The sequence below is a fragment of the Cuculus canorus genome, chromosome 4, assembly GCF_017976375.1.
Source record: "Cuculus canorus isolate bCucCan1 chromosome 4, bCucCan1.pri, whole genome shotgun sequence".
NCBI lineage: Eukaryota > Metazoa > Chordata > Aves > Cuculiformes > Cuculidae > Cuculus > Cuculus canorus.
Genome location: NC_071404.1, coordinates 59,513,730 through 59,538,505, shown reverse-complemented (window position 1 = coordinate 59,538,505; position 24,776 = coordinate 59,513,730). Strand labels below are relative to the sequence as shown.

The 24,776-nt window shown below is 42.2% G+C and overlaps 1 protein-coding gene across 18 annotated transcripts in view; it reads left to right on the top strand.

The window, feature by feature from the left end:
• ADGRL3 (adhesion G protein-coupled receptor L3) overlaps positions 1-24,776 on the top strand; it is a 532,152-nt gene that overhangs the window by 466,538 nt on the left and 40,838 nt on the right. For all 18 annotated transcript variants that reach the window (XM_054064759.1, XM_054064762.1, XM_054064751.1 and 15 more), the window contains 2 exons: positions 6,215-6,281; positions 7,665-7,756. In XM_054064759.1, the coding sequence (XP_053920734.1) occupies positions 6,215-6,281; positions 7,665-7,756 (159 nt within the window). The remainder of the gene's footprint in view (positions 1-6,214; positions 6,282-7,664; positions 7,757-24,776) is intronic.

The window sequence follows — 24,776 nt, the reverse complement described above, 5'->3', positions numbered from 1 at the left end:
ACAGCCTGGTGTTTTAGTGGTTGTCTTCCATGCTGTTCGCCCTGTAGCTTCTGTAGTGTTACCACTGAAGAGTTTGCAGCACCAGAGTGATCCTTTTGAATTCTCTTTCAACATTTTGGGCTACCTACCAAGAAAACACAGCTTTGCAGCTAGTTTGTGATGAAAGCTTTCACTAACTGCATTATTTTACAGTGCTCTGTAACCGCTGGGTGTTAAAAATGTGTCTTCATTCTGCCATAGTAAAAGGACATCACCAAGTTCAGGGTATCGCTTTGAACACGAGACAGCAGTTGCTTTGCATCTGCCCTCATCTTTGCCAGAGTCCCTCATGATGCTCTGTAGAGACAACCAGTGAACCAATGTAGGTTGTGGGAGACAGCAGGATGCAGCAAGCTGGGTGTAGAGAGCAGGCACATACAGCACTTAACCACAGCTCCCATTAAGCCCCACGGCACCTTTGCCTTGCTGAAATGTTTCCACTCCTGTTAAATGAATATATGGAACTTCCTGAAGCACAGCAAAATAAACATATTCCATGGGATACGTTACCTTTTCGCAACAGGCCTTGGCTCCCCAAATGTTGCCATGACATGAGAGAAAAAAGTTTGATTGAAATTATTGGAGGTGAGCAACAAAACTTTGTGCTGATGAGAGAGTATTCCTATGTATCTGCTAGTAAAATCTCTCTCCCTCCCCACAGAAAAAATAGTATTTTTAATGATTAAACGTGTATATAATACTTTGGAAAGAAGTATTTACAGAGATTTGCATAGCCTAAAATATTTATTTATAATCTCTAATTCCAGAGTGCATAATTTTATCACATTCTCATAGTGGAAAATAAAAAACTTACAATATGTTTTGTATGACTATCATGCTCCATCTGCTTGATGGATAATGATGTGTGTTTTTCTGTATAATGTTATTAGAAGGGTAGAACTGATTAGAATTTGTAGTAAACTATATGCCAGGCATACATAATTTGATTGCAAGAAGTTGCTTGGTTTTGCTGGGTTTTGTAAAACATCCTCTGGAATATATTACTCGCTTTCCTCCATTATTCATTGCATTTGTTTAAGCAGGACTTATGGAGCTGTTAGTGTTATTTGTTTTTTGCCTGGCATTTGGTGCCACCATTCATATGTCTCAGAATGATTTCCTTAGACACCCATTGTAGGTTTTCTTTATTTCATTTTCCTTTCTAAATCCAACCCTGCTGTAACATACGCCCAGATTACATAGCTAGAAACAGGCAGTTGTTCCTCTCTCTGTTTATTTCCACATCACCTGGTGCTTGTGATATTCTGAAATGTCCAATGTCCTAGTATTCATGTTGGTGTTTTGGAGTAGTGGCCCAGCAAAGGTTCTCTCCTATGCTTAATTTTTCCAAGGATTGGAATTGATCCTTTTCGTTTTACTATTTTTTTAAGAGCAGTTCAGACCACTCATATTAGGAGATTAATTTGCTCTGATAACCAAGCAGAAGTGTAGTGATTCCATTAAAAGATCATCCCATTGAGGCCAGCAGGGACTGTTCATGTTTGTCCCTTTCCCTCAGATAAATTAGAAATGTTGCGTCTCATCTTGTTCTGATTATAATTTGTAAAGTAAAGGTAAAAAGTAGGAAGCTCCAGTGCAGACAATGTGGTCCCCCAACGTTGCCGAAATGATTCTGGCAATGCTTACATTAACTTCAAAATGTCCGTTTCTCTCTGGCCAGATCTTCAGCGGCTGAGTCTCAAATGGCCATGTCTCAAGTTTTGCTGCAAAAAAAAAGAAGATATTGGGATTGCATTGCAGTTTTTGAAAGTTACATCATTTTCCTTGTTCTGTACATTAACTAAATCCATTCATCCTCTGGCTGGATAGGATGTTGAGCATTATGGTGAACAAAGCTCTGAAATGCAGAAGGAAAATAGCATTTGCAGTCAGCAAGAAGCTAATGCGTATTCCCATACCATTCTGGGTTTCATATCAATGCCTCTTACAAATCTCGAAGGAAAGCAGCTATACTTTGAACAGTTCAATATTCTGCAGAAAATATACTTGCAGGAACTACTGGAGAGAGTCCAGTGGAGGGCTATGAAGATGGTTAGGGGGGTAGAGCATCACATGAGGAAAGGCTGAGAGACCTGGGTCTGTTTAGCCTGGAGAAGGGAAGGCTGAGAGGAGATCTTATCAATGCTTATGAGTGCCTAAAGGACAGTTATCAAGAGGATGGGGCCAGACTCTGTTGAATGTTGCCCTGCAACAGGACAAAGGTCAGTGGGCACAAACTGGAACACAAGGAGTTCAACCTGGACGTGAGGAAAGACTGCTATACATTGAGGGTGACAGAGCACTGAACAGGCTGTCCAGATAGGTTGTGGTATCTCCCTCTCTGGAGATATTCAAAACCCACCTGGACACATTCTGTGCAACCTGTTGTAGGTGGATCTCCTTCAGCAGGGAAGTTGGACTGCATGATCTCCAAAGGTCCCTTCCAACCCTGCCATTCTGTGATTCTGTATGTTCATCCACTAATGACCAAATCCATCATGACAGGAATCTCTCTATTGTTTCTCTCCCCACTTTCCCCTTTTGGTATGCTATGAGCAGGATATACATGGTAAGCAATCCATCCATCAGAAAGCAAAATGATAGCCCAAGTGTACATTGCCTCCAACTCCATGAGCCAGCCGCTGACATTTTATGCCTGTTAATGTTGCTTGGAAAATAGATTCTAGCAATACAATCTGTCTTGGGTGGCTTTTCTTTTATTTTCAGTATTTGTGTTGGTTATTTGAACGAAGAGGCATGAGCAATGTGGATGCTAGACTGCTTTAAGCATAACCTGTATTGGACCCTTGAAAGGCATGTCTTGCGTGTACATATCCTATTACCACACCCTGACATAGACGCTGTATAGCTATGTGAAACAAACCACTGAGCTCCCATGAACAACATGATATGTTTAGGGTTCTTCAAATTTTATGGTCCAATGGCGGCTAATGATTGTTTATTGGTTATATTTAGTGCACCCCAGGGATAGTTTAGTATTTGATTTCTCTTCATGCAGAAAATAGAGTAAACTCTTTGTAGTCTTTATTACTTGGGAAGAGATTCAGGTGAATATAGAGACTTGTCACTGTGGAAAAGGAGTAAATGAGCAAGTAAAGGAAAGGAAAGGAAGCCAATGCCACAGAGCTTGTTACAAGCACTGAATACACTGGAGTGACTCTTGGAAGAAGCAACGGGATTTTGAGCAGCATTCCCTGCATCCACAGACTTTCAAATAATTTCTTCTGTGTTGCACTGAGTCTTGAATCAGCTCGTTTGCTTAATGGCAGTGGAATCTAGGCTTGTAATGCGTCAAGTCAGTGTTCATGGTGCAGCTGTGCATGGGGGGTCAGAAGTAACTCAGCAGCCCACAATTAGCAACTTTGGGAAGTGAGTTGCCTGATTGCTTCCTTGTTCTAAGGAGCTTATTTATGCACCTCATTGTGCATGTGTTTTTTTGTCTTTTAAGGGAAGAAAAGCTCATGTGGTACTTGTCTGATTAGCAGTTTACAACTCCTCAACACAATTGGCGGGATGCCTGTGTTTTGATGTTTTGTTCTTAATTTGCATTTTTAATGAGGACAGGTTCAACATTGCATCTCTCCCTGATGACCATAAAAAACCAGCTTTTTTAAGTCCTTCTGTGGGTTAGAGGCAGGCCTGTAGCTTTCCATTTAGTTGTCCAAGACTAAGTGTCATACGCGGTTTCATTGAAAGGCGATTTTTCTGTTAAAACAAATCAAAAATGGCATCATGTTCTTCAAAGCATGCAGAGAGGCAAAAGAAAGCCTTCTCTGGTTTTTGCAAGCTATACCTTTGCTTAGGTGAAGCTGTCTCTCATTGGAAGAAGACTTTTTTGCTCCACGCCTCTTCCCAGCTTATCCTAAGGACAGGACCTGTCTCCCCAGTTGTTTCCCATCAACCACATCCATCTTTTGTAACTGAATTGTGCTCTACAACCAGAGAGACAGATACTTTAGGGGAATAGGGTGGAAAATTTCATCCATTTGGCTGGCTGGAAATGGAACCAATTTTTTCATGCTTCTTTGCTCAGCCTGGCACAGCTTTTTCCCTCATGCTGTATTTCAGCTTTTACCAGTTTTCCCCATGTCCCAATCTATATGCATTCAAAACCAGCTGCATCCAATGTGACCACACAGACGGCCATCATGCTTTAAGGAGTAAAGAGAGGGTTTAATGTCTTTTCTCTTCTGTGAGCTTTCTAAGAGCTGGCTTGCTCTTTGTGCTGACAGAAAACCAAGTTTCTTGGCAATTAAAATACATTGTGCTCCCAAGTCCAGGGGCTCAGTATGTTTTGAATGTTAAACTGATGAAAGAGTTCAGAATGTTTTAATTTTAAAGAAAAAACCCAACCCTCTCAGTTCTCTCCCACTCACCAATGACCTTATTATTGCTAGAAAAAAGTTGTGCGGCTGCATGTTCCTGATTCATAGGTGGCAGCTGAGGCATAAGCACTAGTTATATTTTTTACTGTGGGCTGGGATAGATAGAAACTCTCAAATGTCATGTAATGAGTGAGCTGCTGCCATGCAGACGTGTTTTTTCAGGGATGGGGAGAAGACTTTTTACAGGGACCTCATTATCTTTGAAACCTCTATTCCTTTGTCAAATCTAGTTGCAATTGAGCAAGATTTCAGATGTTATTATGGGTGATGCACAGATGTCATGATCGCATAAACCCCTTCCTATAGGAAATCAGATTCAAATAGTTCCTAGTCACTCGTGTTGTTCCATTACCAGCTGCATCTAAATCACCTTGAACTTCAGCACTTGCAAAGGAAACAAGATTTCCCTGTAATCGCTCCGAAAGCCTCTGCTTGCCTCTTCCATTAAGATTTTGATGCTGCCACATGAAGATTTTAGATGAACAGCTGCAGAGGCAGCACAGGAGTGCCATTCACAGGAGTGACAGTATTTTAATTTGTGGCAAATAGTATGACCATATATATCTTGATACATCCTCAACACTGACAAGACCTGAAATTTATATGGTCAGGGAGGGAAGTGAGAAGCTTTATCTACATCTTTGAATTTATCCATATCTTGGCTTCTCTCAGTCGTAGAGATTTAGGGCTTGTTTTATTCTCTCAGCAGGTGGCTCCTGCTGATCTCTTCTATGGCGCTTCTGGCACAGACCTTTCTGCCTATTGCAAAGTCCTTTGGAAGGGAAAAAACATTCAGTACGTGCACTGGAGCTGTCATTTGTGAGAACTGCTATCTCTTCCACCATGATAAATTCATGTATACACTTCCTGTCACTTGCCTAATTATGAAATTCCTTTGGATGTTTAGTGTAAGAGGAGTTTTACACTTTCTTAGTCCTCTATGTATAAACGCAGCTGTGATTTGCAAACACGACAAGATATTATTGTTTTAATCATCGTATGAAACTGTCTTGGAATTTATATTTGTCTGTCTTGTAACCAGTCACTTCCATTTTATCTTCCTGTCACCTGAAATGGAGTAAGAATGGAAATGTAGTTTCCCAGAGGCCTTAAAAAATGTGGGGAGTATTAAATGCAGTTGAAATTAAGCGATTAATAATTTAGTTTTAGGCCATGAATCAACTTCATGCAATAGCGCAGACCATATGCAACACTTGAAACATTAGTGGAAACAAAACACTCTGGAGGTTCAGGGAAATAAAATGCTCTAAATGGGAAGTTCCTGAACCTAATTAAACCTCAGCCTTCTGCTATCCAAATCGTTCTTCCTGTTTGCACCAAATTTGCTCTGATCTGCTTGCCAGAGAAATGTCATTTCATTTGACAGTTGACAGACAACTTGCATTGCATCAGAGGCAGAGAGGGAAAAGAAGCATAAAGCAAAGAAGCTCCATGGATGCTTACTGGACCCCTACCTTAAAAATCCCCCACAGTTTTAAGTTTTTTTCCAGCAGATGCAGAAAGCCTTATCAACTAGGCCTTGTGCCATTTTATCCCTGCTTCCTCCAAAGGTAATTATCTTACTACATCAATAGTGCTGTCAGAAATTGGGCACATAATTCAGCATTTAAATGAACAAGCAATGTAATATTTCCTGTCTCCTACTGATGTGTCTTGCAGCTCACATTCTTCTCTGTCACTCGCTCATTCTTGATGTATGTCCTGGGTGCAGTCCTTGAATACCTTCTTTCCCCTGTGTTTCATTACAGATGTTGGCTCCGACTTGACACCTACTTCATTTGGAGCTTCATAGGACCAGCAACCTTGATAATAATGGTAAGAACTCCTAATTAACTACTCTATCTCTCAGGTCAAGAAATAAAACTTTTGCTGTCCCTTTATTCTTTACCTTTAATTTACAGAGATTAATTTGAGAAAGGCATGTTGTCTTTTGACCCCACCTGGCACAAACAATTAGACTCTTATTGCGAAAGGCTCTTGGCATTGCAAAATACTTGATCAAAATGTACTGGGGAGCTTCAGAGTGGGCATTTGCAGAGTTTGTTTTCTACCGTTGGCCATACAGAAGTGCCAAACTCTATTTTCATGCCACTCTCTACCCCCTGACTTTTGAATTCCAGAGAGAAGTTTTGCATTGATCAAGCAAAAAAAGGGAAATCTGGAATGGGGGGAATGAAATAAAGTCTGTACTGGAAGAGAGAATTGATGGGTGTTTTTCCTTCCCAGAAGAGATTCAAGCTCATCTAACTTCATGGTTAGCACATTGCCAGCATATCAGCTAATACAGCAACAAGGTAGAAAACCCAACTTCAGAAGCAGCTGGAGTTTCCTTATACTTTAATGGCTAAAACATGCCTTAAATAAACCATCTTTTGTTTTGAATTGACTACAGCTTGTCTAACACAGCAAACTGGGTGCTTCATCAAAACTTCAGTATAAATATTGTCCCTGCTTCTACTCCTGCAGCTCAAGGCTGTTTCAGCACCCTTCCACATCAAGGAGGGAGCCACACTACCAGCTACAACTGTTGGGGTTTTTTTCCACCTTAATCAGTTCATTCATAAAAATATATATTGCCATTATGTTTCAAACCCTGGCCTGGGCTTTTGAGGGAACTACTTTCTGGGAATTGGCAACCTTGTTAACACTGAGACATTGAAACATCATTACATCTTTTCCAGGACAAATCAAACTCTCTTTCCTTTTTATTTTGCAATTTTATATTTTTCTAAGCATCTTCAGCAGTCGTGATTTCCCTACCCATGTCCTCCATTACACTGTATTTAAAAGATATATTCACAGAAAAAAAGGTGCTTTTTTTTTGCTTTGTTACAGCAGGGCCATCTAAGCAAGATGCTTGGAATGACTTTTCATGACTGTACACAGAAGAGACAAATATTCTTAATTTTCCATGATGTCATTTAAAGCACTACAGTTGGTATTAGAATCAGCCCTGTATCAGTAACATACACAGCACCTTGGCTTTGGTACCACTGTGACATCACCAGTCCTGCAGTCTACAAGCCGGTTCACCATGTAAAATGTTTGGCAATTTTCTATCATTCAGTTGCTGCAAAACTGTAGCGAGAGCTAGTTTCCTACAGCAACTCATCTGTTACAGAGACACAGATGACTTTCTCCTCATCCTGTTGTGCTGTTACACATAACCCTTTTTTTTCCTTCCCCCCCCCATTGCAGCTTAATGTCATCTTCCTTGGGATTGCTCTCTATAAAATGTTTCATCATACTGCCATATTGAAACCTGAATCTGGATGTCTTGACAATATCAAGTAAGTGCTTGTGTCTTTATCTTTCTCTCTGCCTATATCTGTACTTTGCTGTTTATGTTTGCATTTCTCTCTGAGGAGTGTACAGGGAAACCAACTCTGCCGGTAACAGTGGTAACCAGGGGCAATACATTTGGTTATGGCACTGCAGAGTGGCTTCTAATACGTACATCAAATGGCTGATGTTGAAGCACTGTCTTTATTAGAACTGGCCTGTTAGTAGTGGCATTTTCGATTTGATTTTGCGCGAAGGAAGCATTTGCTGTCCTTGAAGCAGGTAACCTCCTAGTCCCTCTGCATAAAAGGAAATTGTGCCTGATAATTACTGGCTAATTATTTCAGTCCCTACAGGGAAAGTGTTGAAATTGTCAATCATTACTATTTCTCTGTGCTCGAAAGGCAGCAGTCTTACTTCCTTCCTGCTTGTTTTGGCTCCTGACAGATTTAGTGACTCCCCAGAATCTGATCAGTTTCAGCAAAGTTAAAGTCGATTTATCTGGGGGTGCCCACATCAGAGGATATGCTTGCCACCCAAGCATGTATTGTCCTTGGATTTGGTTAATGTCTGAGCATCTTACTGTCTAGCAAGCTGTTTCATTATACTGATAGAATAATAGTCTCCATCAGACCCTGCTTATTCAAGTACATTTGGCTTTAATTGCTTGCTTCAAAAATACAAGTGGGATTTCAGGTGCAGCACATCATAAGAAGGGGAGCCTGCTAACTAATAAAACCAGTTGCACACAACTCTCTTCTGTGGTGGGAGCAGGAGAAGAGGCATGAGGAGAGCTTGTTAAGAGATGACTGAATTGCACAATTGCAAGGCAGTTCTCCACAAGGTACTTTTCTTACTGCTTCACAGAAGTTTGATTTAAACAACGTCAATCCTCCCTTAAACCAGAAGGCAAGACTTGCAATGCCACTGGTCTGCCACAACCTGGCCTGGTCCTTTGGGTGAAGTTTTACTTTCTTAAGCACACCTTCTTCTTTGAAGAATGAGAGGAAAGGGGACCTGAGCCTATACAAATTCAGGAGCCTCTAGTAAGCTCAGGAATCCACAGGGCTCTCACTCACTGTGTCTACCCCTGCCCAGGTTGCAGGCAGGCTGCTCTGCAGTGTGTTTCTGCTGTCATTCAGCTATAAGATAGAATCATTTAAGTTGGAAAAGACCTTTAAGAGCATCAAGCATAACCATAAACTGAACACTGCCAAGTTCACCACTAAATCATGTCCATAAGTGCCAGATCTCTATGTCTTTTAAATACCTCCAATGATGGTTACTTGACCACTTCCCTGGACAGCCTGTTCCAATTCTTGGCAACTCTTTCAGTGAAGACATTTTATCTAATATCTAGTCTAAACCTCCACTGATGCAACTTGAGGCCATTTCCTCTGGTCCTGTTGCTTGTTACTTGGGAGAAGAGATCAGCATCTGCCTCGCTTCAATATCCTTTCAGGTAGCTGTAGAGAGTGATAAGGTCATCCCTCAGCCTCCTTTTCTCCAGAGTAAACGATCCCAGCTCCCTCAGCTGTTCTTCATAAGACTTGTCTCCAGGCCCTTCACCAGCTTCATTGCCCTTCTTTACACATGCTCCAGGTAGCTTTCCATCCACTCTTCCCCAAGCCTGTAGCGTGGCATGGGGTTGTTGTGACTCAAGTGCGTGACTCAGAATTTGGCCTTGCTAAACCTCATACAATTGACTTCAGCCCATTAATCAAGCCTGTCCAGATCCCTCTGCAGAGCCTTCCCACCCACAAGCACATCAATATTCCTGCCCAATTTGGTGCTGTCTGCAAACTTACTGAGGGTGCACTTGATGCGCTCATCCAGATAATTGAAAAAGGTATTAAAAATCATCGGCCCCAGCACTGACCCCTGGGGAACACTACTTGTGACCAGCTGCCAAATGGATTTAACTCCATTCACCGCAACTCTTTGGGCCTGCCCATCCAGCCATTTTATTAATGCGGTGAATTGTACACCTTCCAAGCCATAAGCAGACAGTTTTTCCAGGAGAATGCTGTGGAAAACTGTGTTAAAAGCTTTACTAAAGTCTAGGTAGACAACATACACAGGCTTTCCTTCATCCACTAAGCTAGTCACCTTGTCATAATTGGAGATCGGTTTAGGTAGGCAGGGCCTGCCTTTCTTAAACCCATGCTGAATGAGCCTGATCACCTGGTTATCCTCTAAGTGCTGCACAGAATCATAGAATCATTAGGTTGGAAAAGACTTTCGAGATCTTGTCTACAACCGTACTAAACCATGTCCTCCAGCATCTCATCTACCTGCCTTTTAAACACCTCCAGGGATGGTGACTCAACCGCCTCCGTGGGCAGCCTATTCCTGTGCTTGATAACCCTTTCTGTGAAGAAATTTTTCCTAATGTCCAATCTAAACTTCCCCTGACACAGCTTGACACCACTGACTCTTGTCCTATCACCTATCACTTGAGAGAAGAGACCAATACTCACCTCTCTGCAACCTCCTGTGGAGACCAATAAGGTCTCCCCGCAGCCTCCTCTTCTCCAGGCTAAGCAACCCCAGTTCCCTCAGCTGCTCCTCATAAGAATTGTTCTCCAGCCCCCTCACCAGTTTCATCACTCTTCTGTGGACACGCTCCAGGACCTCAATGTCTCTCTTATAGTGAGGGGCCCAGAACTGAATACAGTATTTGAGGTGCGGCCTCACCACTGCCAAATACAGGGGTACGATCACTTCCCTGGTCCTGCTGGCCACACTGGTTCTCATAAAAGCCAACATGCTTTTGTCCTTCTTGGCCACCTGGGCCAGTGCTGACTCACGTTCAGCTTGCTGTCAACCAACACCCCAGGTCTTTCTCTGCCAGGCAGCTTTCCAACCACTCTTCCTAAGCCTGTAGCACTGCACAGAGTTGTTGTATCTCAAGTGCAGGACTCTGCACTTGGCCTTGTTAAATCTCATCCCATTGACCTCAGCCCATCAATCCAGCCTGTTCAGATCTCTCTGTAAAGTCTCCCTACCCTCCAACAGATCAACACTTCCTCCCAGCTTAGCATCATCTGCAAACTTGCTAAGGGTGCATTCGATCCTCTCATCCAGGTAATTGATAAAGATATTGAACAGAACTGCAATCAGCACTGAGCCCTGGGGAACATCACTTGTGATCTGCCTCCAGCTGGATTTAACTCTATTTTCCACCATTCTTTGGGCCTGGCCATCGAGCCAGGTCTTAACCCAGCAGAGGGTACCACCTGTCCAGGACAGTAGTAGCCAGTTTCTCAGGCAGGATACTGCATGATAACCTTCAAGATGGAACAGGCTGCCCAGGGAGGTGGCTGAGTCACCTTCCCTGGAGGTGTTTAAGGAGCGGGTGGACGAGGTGCTGAGGGGCATGGTTTAGGGAGTGTTAGGAATGGTTGGACTCGATGACCCAGTGGATCCCTTCCAACCTAGTGATTCTATGATTCTATGATCGGCTCTATAACCTCCTCAGCACTAACGTCAGGCTGATAGACCTGTAGTTCCCTGGATCCTCTTTCTGGCCTGTCTTGTAGATAGGCATAACATTTGCTAATCTCCTGAAGTGGGACCTCCCCCATTAGCCAGGACTGCTGATAAATGTTTGAATGTGGCTTGGTAAGCACTTCTGCCAGTTCCTTCAGTACTCTTCAGTAGACCCTGTCTGGCTCCATAGACTTGTGCATGTCTAGGTGGAGTAGCAGGTTGCTAATCATTTCCTCTTGGATTATAGGGGCTCCATTTGGCTCCCCTTCTCTGTCTTCCAGCTCAGGGGACCGAGTATCTGGAGAACAAGTGATCTAACTATTAAAACTTGAGGCAAAGAAGGCATTAAGGTAAAATTGGAGGCATTCTAACTCCTGGGTGTCCAGGACTGATCTCTGTGTGATGGTCTTCCATTCAGTCTTACATGAGGCATTAAAGCAATGGTATATTTAATAACACTTATTAATATGACTACTCGTCATGCATTAGAGAACATTCTTTCTAAGGTTACCCACACAAAATCTGTCTAGAGAGCTTTGTAATATGACATTTAAATTAAAAACTGGGGAGGGGAAAAAACCAAAGTCCTTATAATTATAGCAGCCTATTGAATAATCTTGCTTGTCCTAATCTCTAGTATCTTTGTTTAAAATGCCATGAATTTATACAACCAGTTTTGTCAATTATAATGTCATTGTGAAATATTTTATAGGTTCTTTGGCAGATGAGTGTCTGTTCCTAATTTGACTTCATTAAAATGCTTTGAAAACATAAGCAATTGAAATACTTATAAGTATGTTGTTAATACCCTTCCAAATGTATTACTTCATTACTAGTGATCTTTTACACTGAAGAAATAAGAGAAACAAAACATAAAATCAGAAAGAGAAAGCTCACCCCAGGAAGTTTATCAAAAAAAGAATTTCAGAAGAAACTTGATTGTAATTTCTGAATACCTAAGCAAGACAAAGTTAAGACTCTAAATCCAAGGCTTCTGTTGTCTCAGTTTTAGATATGCTTCAGTTAAGAGAAGTTGAAGATTTTTTAGCGGAGAAGGGATTTAATCTTTGAGGGTGCTTTTCTGGGGATGTTAGGGGCTTGTGGTCTGTGGAAAACTTAAGTAAGATCACAAACATCTTCTATGTAAAATCATAGTAATCGTCTAGGTAAGATTGTGTTTTTCTTCCAGAGTTATTTGCTCTGACTCAGTTGCAAAATGTGGATGTGGTGCAGCAGCTGTGGAATAAAAAGCCACAGATCACATTATTTCACAGGTGACCAAGAATATCTTTCCTGAGCTTGCCTCCATGTTTCTATATAGTTGGTGAGAAGACACACAGATGTGTCTCTCAAGACACACATTGCCTTTGCTGGCTCTCAGCGTGGTCACAGAGACTTGCATCTTGTCTTGTCGGTTTATATTTAAAAAACAAACCAAACTGAGGGCCTGCATTAGAGGGGCCCCTTGCTGCCATCTATGTGTGACAACTTTACAGCAAATGGAGACCTGAATGGGAGTTTGTTCTCCCAGTTCATTTCCTAACATTGGTCTGTGTTAAGCTGTGGTGAAACTCTTGCAACATAAATCCTAAACCTGTTCGACAACAGCAAAATACTCGATTCCCTATGGCAACGTAAAAATAAAGGCCATAAAATATCTAATAGAAAGCACCCCTGCAGTCTGGTGCTTGCCTATGTCACTTTAAAGGCTGGAAATACATTATGAAGTACAGAAAACAGAGCACTAAATAACTCCACTTAAATTAATGAACTTGATAAGGTATCAGATGTCACCTGGGATACCTTTAATTACTGCACCAACAGAAAAGCTATTCAAAGGGCAGTGCCTGAACCAGATGCGGTGTGACTGGAAGATTTGTAGTCATTTTGCAAAACTGTAAACATAAACTTCCCTAACCTTCAGGAACAGTCCCTGTATTATTGTGCCAGCATGGGAGAATCTGACATTCCTAGAGTGGAGCACTGGTTACCTGTGGGTTACCCAACAGGAGACTTGATGAGTACAGAGCTGACTTTTTTTTCAACCATGTTAACTTTTCCAGCTTAGCCAAGCACTTTCAAGAGGGAAGTAGGGTTTCTACACATGTGGGTTCATCCACCTGTGCTGACAGCATCTTCCTTGTATGGCAGGTTAGTACTGAGCCAATTCAGTGGGTGGGTCTGCAGAGACAGTGAGATCTATGCTCTAGACCTGCTTTTGAGGCATGTAGCCAGGAAAAGATTTGAGCTCGTGTATGTGGGGCACGTTGTTTAGAGCTGCAAGCATTTCTACACCTGCTGCTGGTGCCAGGAGGGCAGACTAGCTCCCGTTTCACAACAGGTACCATCACCAAAAGTAGCATGCTTTTACCTTGGACCTTTCGAAAAAGTTCAGTTTGACTTCTTCCTTCAATGCATTTAAACAGAAATTATGAGAGTTTACCCAAGGTGAGACTCTCTTCTGCCTTTTAAAGATCTTTTTAGTATGTAGCAACACAGACAATAGTTCTGAAGCATCAGTCTCTTGAGTGATGCATATATCTTCTGCTTGTGCCTCCACAAATGTGGAGCAGGAGGGGATTTTCCTTTCCAGCCTTTTCAAATGGCTGATTCTTGGGGCCTGAGGTCCACTGTGGCCATTGCTCTTTAATTTCTTCATGGCTTGTTGGCAAACATAGGTAAGGAGAGATGGGCAGTGAGAAGTGTCATTTAGTCTTTGGTAGCTCTGCCCACATCACTTGTATGTCACTTGTGACACTTCTGAGAGCGTAAATGGGAGGCAAAGGGTGCATGATATTGCTCATGAGCACAAACTAATTCACTGTCCACAAATGTACCTGGCAAGGCATTGTTTCAGAGAATTGATTCCCTCAGCCCTTATGAGTTTTCAGGGAAGACAGATCTTTCAGACCAAGGATGACCAAGCATTTTGGATGGCAAAAGCCTTCTGTGTTGCTTGCATGCTTAGGCTGTGAGGTGGAGACTTTAGGCATATCAGTGTGGTATTTATGCACTTTTGCTAGCAGATGGCTCCTCACGAAGACATATTATGTGCTGGAATACTTTAGAGCAGTTGTGAAGCTGTTTTACTGGAGGTTGCTGCCATGTGGAGTGACTTCTGGAGTTCAGCAACTCGAAGTTTCTCCTTCGCGCTTTTCCGTTGTGCTGGATAGGTGTTAGAAGTGTGAAATGTCTCAGACTGTCGTAGACAAGAGTACACTGAATCTTTTTTATATTCACATTCCTGTAGGAAGCCTTATGTGACAAAGGAAAAGCACCATTCTTCAGCTCTCCATCCCAAATCGTTTCTGGATGGTCAGGCCTGTACTGTGGCTGCTTGTGGTCCTTGCATAGTAGGTATTCCTCTGACCCATGCCAGATGCTGCAGCCCGACAAACAATCCACATGTTTCTAAAAGCTTACTCCCCATTCTCTGTGCAGAACACGGGGTTTCAGGTGAACCTCCTCCCTAGATGCTTTTGTGTTGTGTGGCAGTATAGTGCTTGATCTGCAGACATTTAAAAACTGTTCGTTTGAGTCATCGTAAAGGGGAAAAAAAGAGGGGCTACACTGATGGTAATCCAGATGTGCTCTTCACCATAGCTACTGAAAAACAAGGTCCTGTATTTGCTCTATGCTTAACTGGGCACAATGTCGGGCACATTAGTTGTTGACATGGAAAACTAGGAGAACTTTGGAGGGGGGGAGCATTTAATTAGTTAACAAAAGGCAAGTCCTATAAGCAGATTGAAAGGATTCATCAACAGGGCCGAGCAGGTGACACACCTGAAGTTACACAGTTCTTCTCCAAATGTCCAGAGGGGAGAGAGTGAAACCTTTCTCCTAGCAGAGACCAGAAACCATCCTTTCTCTTCCTCACAATGTAGCTTTTCCTTTGAAGTTCTGGTGGGCAGCCGTCCCCCCTTCCCCTGTTGCTGCCTGGCTGCAATTGAGTTTGTTACTGCTTCCCCCAGCCAGACCAGACCTCCTGACAGTCTTCTGCATTGCAGTATGTGGCAACGAGATTTTATTTTATTTACTTTGGAAGAGCGTCCTGTCAGCCTTAGCTGCCAAGGGCAGTTGTGGGCCTGCTAGAAAGAAGGCGGTCAGCTTGTTTCTCTTTTTGTCCCATTTTATTATGTTATTATTTTAGCCATAGTATAGTTTGGCTTGCACCGTAGACCACCTCTTTACAAAGCACAGCTCATGGGGACCTCTTAAAAGAGGAGCATGCTGAGCAGTAGTCTTGGATTTGTTGGAAAAGCTCATCCAGTGCAATAGAAACCCACCCAAAAGTCATCCTGGAAATTTAATTTTCTTTCTTTCAGACAGGGAGTCCTAGAGTCTTAGCTGGGAGCTCCTTTTGTTGCTGAAGAGACACTATTAAAATAGTTTAATCCTGGCGTTAATCAGTTCAGTTTTGTTGCAGCTTTCTTCCCTCTTGTGGAAGCCTGCCCCCATCCCATCTTCTGCAACAATAGAATAAGCACTACATCAAAAACCTAAAAATCTCAGGAATAAAAATATATTTATTTCAAACACACTGGAGATAAAGTTTTTAAGTATTTTGTCTGGATTCACTGAAATTCCATTGATGGGCATGATGCAGAAATGTCCTGCACTGCAGCCTTCAGAAATCAATCTCTAAATGACTGAACAAGCCCCCCTCAGCTCCGTGGCTCCCATGGGGGCTTCAAAAGCTCCAGGACTAAGGGCATATGGCATTGATTTAATGGATAAATAAAAAAGATGTCCTCCCAAGTTTCTGACTTGAAACAAAACTCATACCATACTCCTTTATTTTTCATTTTCTTTCCATAGGAGTCTCTAGCTCACAGGATTACAGAAATAAATCTGAGAATGTGCAACCTAAAAGCCAAAAGTAGGAGCCAAATGCAAAGACTCAATGTTGATTATTACTATATAAAACCTTGCAAAGCCCAGTCTGGGATCTTTTAGGGAGTCCAGCCCAGGCTGGGGGTGGTGAGCAGCAAGGAGCATTGGGCACAAAACTGAGAAGCACCTTTTGAAAATACGCCTCCTTTGCAAACTGTTGCTATATCCCACTCTCCCCATATGTTGTATGGGTGTTAAGTGATTATCTGCTCATTTTCTTGCTTCAACATATGTATTTTATTTAAGGAGACATGACTAATCTCAGCACCCAGATGAGCTTGTTGTTTCAGTCCTGCTGGTTTTTTTTGAAATCATGAAAATATCCTCAGAGTTAGGTAGAAAATTGAAAAACAAAGATTCCAAAATTCATCTGCAGAAATGTTTAAATTAAATCCTTGATTTAACACAGCGGTATTATGCTGGCAGGAACAGAGGTTTACCAGTCTAGTTTTATTTACTCAGCTGATTGAACTGAAGAAAAAGTAAACATCCTGGGTTTGGTGCAGTGAGAAACGAGTTAGACTTTTGAAAATGCAAGATTTCTTCTCCTTTGGTAGGAAGAACTTACATTATTGATGCAGAGCAATAATTTGTAGCAGGTATCCTTTTACTAAAGGAAGATTAAATTAAGTTTTATTCTAGCCATTTCAGAAACAAGTGAAAATAGGGAGACAATAAGGATTATTTAATCTTTCTCTGTTGAAATTTAAACTCATCTATTAGTTTCCAGATCTTTTTTTTTTAATCATACAATCAATTGGAAGCTTTGGGAAAGACCCCTAAGATCATCACATCCAACTGTCAGCCCAACACCACCCCTCTTACTAAACTATATCCCCAGGTGCCACAGCTACATGGTTTGTTAACACCTCCAGAGATGGAGACTCCACCATTTCCCTGCACAGCCTGTTCCAATGCTTCACCACTCTTTTGGTAAAGATTTTTTTTTCCTAATATCCAATCTAAACCTCCCCTAGCACAACTTGAAGCCATTTCTTCTCATCCTGTCCCTTGTTACTTGGGAAAAAGAGGCCAGCACTCACCTCGCTACAACCTCCTTTCAGATGTTTGTAGAGAGCGATAAGGCCTTCACTAAGCCTCCTCATCTCCATGCTAAATAAAACCAGTTCCCTCAGCCATTCCTGATACGACTGCTGCTCCAACCCCTTCACCAGCTTTATTGACCTTCTCTGGCCTCGCTCCAGCCACATGGTCTCCTTCTTTACTGAGAGGGCCTGAACTAAACACAGTATTCGAGGCGCAGCCTCACTGATGCCAAGTACAGATCACTTCCCTACTCCTGCTGGTCACACCATTTCTGATACAAGACAGGATGCTGTTGGCCTTCTTGGCCACCTGGGCACACTGCTGGCTCATGTTCACCTGGCAGTCAGCTAGCACCACCAGGTCATTTGTTGCTGGGCAGCTTTCCAGCCACTCTTTCCCAAGCGTGTAGTGCTGCATGGGGTTGTTGTGAACCAAGTGCAGGACCTGACACTTGGCCTTGTTGAACCTCATACAGATGGCCTTGGTCCATTGATCCAGCCTGTCCAGGTCCCACTGTAGAGCTTCCCTACCCCCAAACATATGAACATTTCTGACCAATTGGCATCACCTGCAACCTTACTGAGGGAGCACTCAATCCCCTCATCCAGATCATTGATGAGTATATTAAACAGAACTAGTCCCAATGCTGAGCCCTGAGGAACACCACTTGTCACCAGCTGCCAGCTCCCTTAACCACAAATCTCTGGACTCAGCTGTCCAGCCAATTTTTTACCCAGTGAAGAGTGCATCTGTCTGAACTATGAGCCGTGAGCTTCTCTAGGAGATTGCTGTGGGAGACAGTATCAAAAGCTTCACTGAAGTCCAGGTAGATAACATCTACAGCCTTTCCCTAATCCACTAGTTGGGTCACCTGGTCGTAGAAGGAGATCAGAATAGTCAAGCAGGACCTGCCCTTTTTGAATCCATGCTGGCTGGACCTGATCCCCTGGTCGACCTGCACATGCCTGATGAGCGCATTCAAGATGAACTCCATAATACTTCCTTGTACCAAAGTCAGGTTGACAGTCCTATAGTTCCCCGGATCCTCTTTCTGGCTCTTCTTGTAGATGGATATCACACTAACCAGCCTCCAGTTGTTTGGGTCCTCCCCTGGTAACCAGGTCTGCTGATAAATGAGGGAGAGTGGCTTCACAAGCTCCTCTGCCAGTTCCCTCAGTACTCTTGGGTGGATTCCATCTGGCCCCATAGACTTTTGAGTGTCTAGGTGGTGTAGCAGGTCATTAACTGATTCCTCCTGGATTGTGAGGGGTCTGTTCTGCTCTCCATCTCTGTCTTCCAGCTCAGGGGGCTGAATACCCTGTGGATAACTGGTCTGACTATTAAAGACTGAGGTGAAGAATGCATTAAGTACCTCAGCTTTTTCCTTATCCTCAGTAGCAATGTTCCCCTATATCTCCAATAGAGGATGGAGATTCTCCTTGGCTCTCATCTTGTTGTTGATGCATTTGTAAAAACATTTTTTGTTTTCTCTTGCAGCAGTGGCCAGATATTGAGTTCTAGCTGAGCTTTTGCCTTTCTAATTTTCTCCCTATATGACCTAACAAGATCCTTGTAGTCTTTTTGAGTTGCCTGTCCTTTCTTCCAAAAGTGGTAAATTCTCTTTTTCTTCTAGAGTCCCAGCAAAAACTCCCTTTGTCTTCCCCTCTGGTTCCCCTTGTGGTGCATAGGGACAGCCTGCTTCTGCGCCTTTAAGACTTCCTTCTTGAATAACATCCAGGCTTCCTGGACCCTTTTGCCCTTCAGCACTTTTTTTCCAAGGGACTTCCAACCAGTGCCCTGAATAGGCAAAGTCTGCCCTCCAGAAGACCATGGTAGTGATTTTGCTGATCCCCCTCTCCTTACTTCATCAAGAATCAAAAACTCTATCATTCCATGGTTGCTAAGCCCAGGACAGTCTCCAGCCACCACATCTCTCAAGAGTCGTTCTCTGTAAACAGAAAGTCAGGCAAGGCACATCCTCCAGTCGTCTTCCACATACTCCAAGGGCCACCTAGACTGTTTCCTTTCTGCTGTGTTGTATTTCCAGCAGACATCTGGTAAGTTAAAGTCCCCCAAGGGCAATTGTGAGACTTTTGCCAGCCACTTTACAGAACGCTTTGTCAACATCTTCCTGGTCAGGCGGTCTATAACATAGTCCAAGCAGGATATCTGTCTTGTTGGCCTTCCCCCTCATCCTTACCCATAAGCACTCGACCTTATCATCACAATCATTGAGCTCTGTACAAATGAAAGCCTCCCTAACATAGAGAGCCACCCTCCCTCTTCTCCCTTCCTGACTATCCATTCTGAAGAGCTCAAAGCCATCCATTGCTGCACTCCAGTCATCAGAGTCATCCCACCATGTTTCTGTGATGGTGACCAAGTCCTTGGCTACCCTACTGCACAGTGGCTTCCAGCTACTCCTATTTGTTGCTCAGTCATGAGACGCTACAACTTGGAAGCTGTTTGTGATGCCAAAGGGTTTGGAATTTAATATCGTATTAGGTTTACCCAGGGGACTGAACTTGCAGAACAGCAGCAATTTTACAATTTTATTTTTCATTACTTCTGTGTTTGTGGTTGCTTCGGAGTACACAGTGAGGACATGAGAATTAAGAGCTGAGGGTCTGTGGCAATTTGCAGACTCTTTCTTTGGAGCAGCAGGAGGGAAGAGGAAGTTAGGTGCACCCATGCAGCTTTGAAGGGGTGCATGTGGTGGTGTGACTGGTGGAAAGGACAAGTTACAAAGGGTTTGAAAAACAAGTGAATGCAAACACTTAGAGGACCCACAGTGAACCTCTGTTAAATGACCAGAAATCCTGACTTGCTATTACCTATACCTTATAATGTTAAATGAAATAGCAGCAAGTGTAATGAATGAGCTTTCTATTAAGATTTTCCGTACAGCTCTACTAACAAAATAGAAAGACTGACTGAACAGGCTCTTCAAGAATACAGTATTGAAAATCTCAATTCCCAGACAGCTGTGCTATATGTAGCCTGCTGTTCCCCTCTAACTTCAGGGAACAGCAGGCTCAGAGCAGTGCCTCCGGGGATGTCTTTTGGAGAGGAATCATCCTTATATACCCACTCCAGGAAAGGATAACCTGATCCTAGGGAACAAAGCTGCCTCTGAGTCAGTGTTTGGGTCTGGATGAACTCAGATGATAAATGAAGTGTGTATTTTAGCAGTACTTGGGATATGCAGGTAACGTGTTCTCTGTTATCAGAAAACCTGACAAGAGTGTGTTGCAGGGATGACCAAATGGTCTGGGTGCTTCTGAAAATGAGGAATAGCTTTCTCTCCCTTGGAAAACCTCCCCCATTCAAAACTTAGATGTTAGTCACAGAATACTGAGCATTAGAATCTGCTTGCCACTTTCCTTGTACAGCCTTGTACAGCTCATGCCTTCACCAACCCAATGGTCAGTTTGGCATCTGAATCTTGAATCCTGCATAAGAAAGAATCGTGCTTCCTAGTGCCCTTGGCAACTCAGTGCTGCTGCTATATAGTCTTTATCTGCATCTGTGCATGAGTAAACTTTGAACAGGCAGCTTAAGGCAAACTCAGAAAAATCATTGGAGCTGGCATAAAATCGAATATTTACAAGCTTCCTACCAAGAATAGATATGGCACATTTCTATTTTTCCAGAGTGCAGAGTTTGGGAGTGTCTTGGAGGCAGAAGCCCTGACGATGCTAAAAAAACTTCTATCTGGGTGCCTTTTTCTTGTCAATGGCAGCATCCAATTTTATTTGTTGCAATCTGCTGCTGTTTGAATTTTTCCAGAAGGATTTGGTTAATATCTGACTGTCTTGGCTTTGGGTTTTGCTTGTTTTTCTGTGGGGTTTGTGATGACTGCATTAAAGTTGAATGGTGATTGTAAAGTACGAATCTTCCCACTGACAGGCATCAGCCTTTCTGAATTTACAAAAAATTTTAAAATCAATCAGTGATTATTGATTTGAGAGAGTGTCCTGGAAGACACTAAATACCTTAAGTCTTTCTGGGGACCCATAAATCATTATTATTGTTTTAAAAGGCCATTTTAAGTATTTTGTCATCAAGCCCTGCTGTTGCTATTTGGATAATACAAATGTGTCTGAAGACTTTGTTGAATCGCTGTGGTGTGGTAACAATCAGATATGTGGTTACCCATCAGTGTGTTCTGAATAATCATGCCTCTGCAAAGTTAGGAGGAAGGAAATAAACAGGATAAGCCATTTGGAGGGTAATTAATTACTTACATAAAACGAGATGAGCTTAACAATGAGATGAGCTTGTTCCAATTGCAATAACTAAGAACAAATCTCAGAAAGCAGGCCATGACTTTCTTAGATGAGTTGAGGGGGAAAGGGATGATGCTTTGCCTTTAGCAGAAAAAATCAGGCATAGGTTGCCCCAAATCCTGGGCTTGGACATCATGTGTAGCCGAGGAAGGTTTGGCCTCATTTTTCTGGATAAAATTTTCAGAGCTGATGGTAGGAGTCAGAAGTGCTTTTCAATCTATATAAAATTTTTCTTATGCCAGGAGGTAGAACTCGAACCTTTACAAATCTCCAAGACATGGAAAGCCAGGGGTTTCTGCTGCAGATGAAGCTGTGGCAGACCCACTACCCCTGAGATTGTTACAGAGGTCTTCAGGGGACCAGCCACCTCCTGTCAAAAACTTGTAGGAGCCAGAAGATCAGACTTGGAAACGATGGCTTGGAAAGCCATGTAATGAATGCCAGCAGCCTAAGGTGATTAGGAAGACATTTGGATTCATGCCATCAAGGTGGTAACTTTGTCACAAAACGGTGAAGGCAAAGTCCTTTAAGCACTCTTTTATTGCTTGCAATTGATTTTTCTCACCATGAAAACGCTCTTTCACTAATTAGTGATGAACCTGTTTGCTTTATGAGGAAAGTACTGGGCCTTCCAACTCCTTCCTGTAGATTTTCTGCAGTTCCATAAATCAATCTTTTCTAGTCCTTCAATTTTTTTTTAAAGAAAATGTAAGGAAAACAAACATCCCTGCTGCCTCATATTGGCAGGCAGTAGGGAGACACAATGGCATGCTTTATTTGTGTCTCTCCTGCTTGCCTTCAGGAAACATCTGTGTCTGTGCTTTATTTGTGCCGTATTAAAATGAATTCCACAGGTCTTTCGGAAAGCTTTCAAAGGGGCACGTCATCCATCTATTTTTATTTGGGTTTCATCACCTATAAGAACTACTAAAGGTCCTGTGTACTCATTTTGGTATTTTTATTTGCTAGCCAAACTGTATTATTTTGGGGCCCAAGCACTGGGTCCATGTGCTTACTGAGTCTTCTCTTGCTATCAAAAGAGAGGAAAATACTTTGATTTATCAAAGCAGTGATAAATGTGAGTTAGGTTAATTGAAACCATAAAGGGTTGGCTAAACCAATAGCACCTGAAGTTGATTAGATATGCAGGGTTTTATTAAAGGCCCAGTTTACTCTAAATGTGCCTCAAAAATTGTACTTTATTAAATATATTAAAAAAAGAAGGTAAATCTTTTCAAAATGTAAAAAGACCAGACATTATTGTTCTTAAATGAGAGATGAATTGCTGGTTTTTGATAACAAGCTTTCTCTGTTCAGCAATATTTTAGGACCCATCTGTGTGTGAAGGTAAATTCTCATCTTACTTTTCCTGTTGCTAAAAAATGAAGGCTTTACCAGTCCAGGATACTGCTAATCTACATAAAAGGAAGTGGTTTGCATCATATAATACAAGCTGCAGATTTTGTGTGCCTGTGTATTGGGTTGTTAGTGTGTATTCTGGCAATTCAGTCACCTTGTGTCAAAAAGGTACATTTGGGGGTTTTAAAAGGGTAGGCAGCATGAAATGGGCTTCTGACTTTAGGATGCATTGGTTATGAAATTCCTTAAGCATCTAAACAAGGATATAAGTGGCTAATTTTACCAACTTTTAAAAAAAGTGTTGGACTGGAAACATCACAGGAATCTAGAAGGTAGTATGAAGAATCCCTTCTCATCATTGAAGGAGCAAGTACTCTGGAAAATTGAAAGACATCTAACTTAAAATAGGATTTTGAAAGAGTTTTACGTGATATGTAATTAACCTTAAGAAGTTTTTGCCCCAAGGTATAGTCAGAACTTTTTTAAGATTAGAAAATTAATTAGGTATTTATATGGATTGGTAGACCATCCACTATCCATCATCTGGGCTGCAAGAAACATAAGCGAGGTGAGATTTCTCAAGTTAATGGAGTAATGCAACCACTAAAGATTGGCTTTTTAATTTCAGGTATTTGAAAGTGAAACTCACACCTAGGCCATCATTCAGGTTTCCTCTGCAATAGAGACAGGTATTTCTTCAGGGCATGATGAAGCCTCACTTACTTTAAATACTTGTTCTTGTAGGGGTTAAATTGCGCTTTTGGAGTACCAGTCTCCTGTTAACTATAGAGACTCATGTGGTTTAAAATCAGTGAGCTGTATTGCTTACTGCCAGTAGCTGGAAGAATTTATCCAAGTCTGGAGAAAGTGCTTTAGGTCTAGTGTCTCAAGTTGTGCTATGGTAGGTTTTCCAAAGTTTTCTGCTTCAACTATTATTTGCTTGTACTGCGTGTGAATATCTCAGTTTTCCAGCCTGTAGCGTCATTTTTCTGTGAGCTAAGGCCCTTCCAAGGCTTTTATATTGCCTTTATGTTTTTTATGTATTGCAGATAATAACATGGTATTACCGCAGCACTGATAGGTTTCATAGTTTGTACCAGAGAAAAAACAGTATTCTGGAGTAATTTTTGTCAGACACAAATTGTTGCTAACTCGAGAGTTAAGCTTCTTACAACACTTGAGTTGGTAAAATGAAAAGGAATTATTTGTATTGCATGAGGGATATAAGAGACTAGGTGCTATTTGTTGAGATTTGAAGTGTTCTGGAGTTAGAGGTCTTTGAAAAATCTCACATCTTTAGGCACCTTCTTGTTTTGGGCAGTGGGTCCTAGGCACAGCTGGGTTGGAAATAGGGTACAAACTGCTCAGGTCTTTCTGAAGGTTTTCTCCTGACCTGCTTTGAAGTGTTGGCCTCAAGTAAAACACAATCCAAGTTTACTGTTCTCGCGTTTTGTCTGTACAAAGATAAAACAGAGCCTTCTGCTGCCTTGAAGAAAGGCTATTACAAATGACTGAAAGAAATAAAGGGGAAAAAAAGTGCAGATCTGGATATCAGCAACAGAATTTAAAAAATCTGTAATTTTCTCTTTTTATAAGCTATCACCAGTGACATTTCAATAATAAAATTTTTACCATTAAACCTGAGTGCTTGTGAACACAGTAATAGAAATTCATGCCCTACTCCTGCCCGTGTTGGTGGGCTGGCAGCTCTAGACTGTCTCACATCTTCATTTAATTTAATTGTATTGCAGGGGAGTTGCAGGTCCTGCAGTGCTAGATTTGCCATTGTTAGATACCACTTTCGAGTGCCCTAGAGTAGCTCAGATGTCCTTGTGTGGCTGGGCAGGTGTGGCACAAGAGCTAAGATGAACAAGCTGTCAGAGTGGCAGCTGATGACCAGGGGGAATCCCCGCGGGAATGGCAGCCAGGGAAACTGAAGGGGATG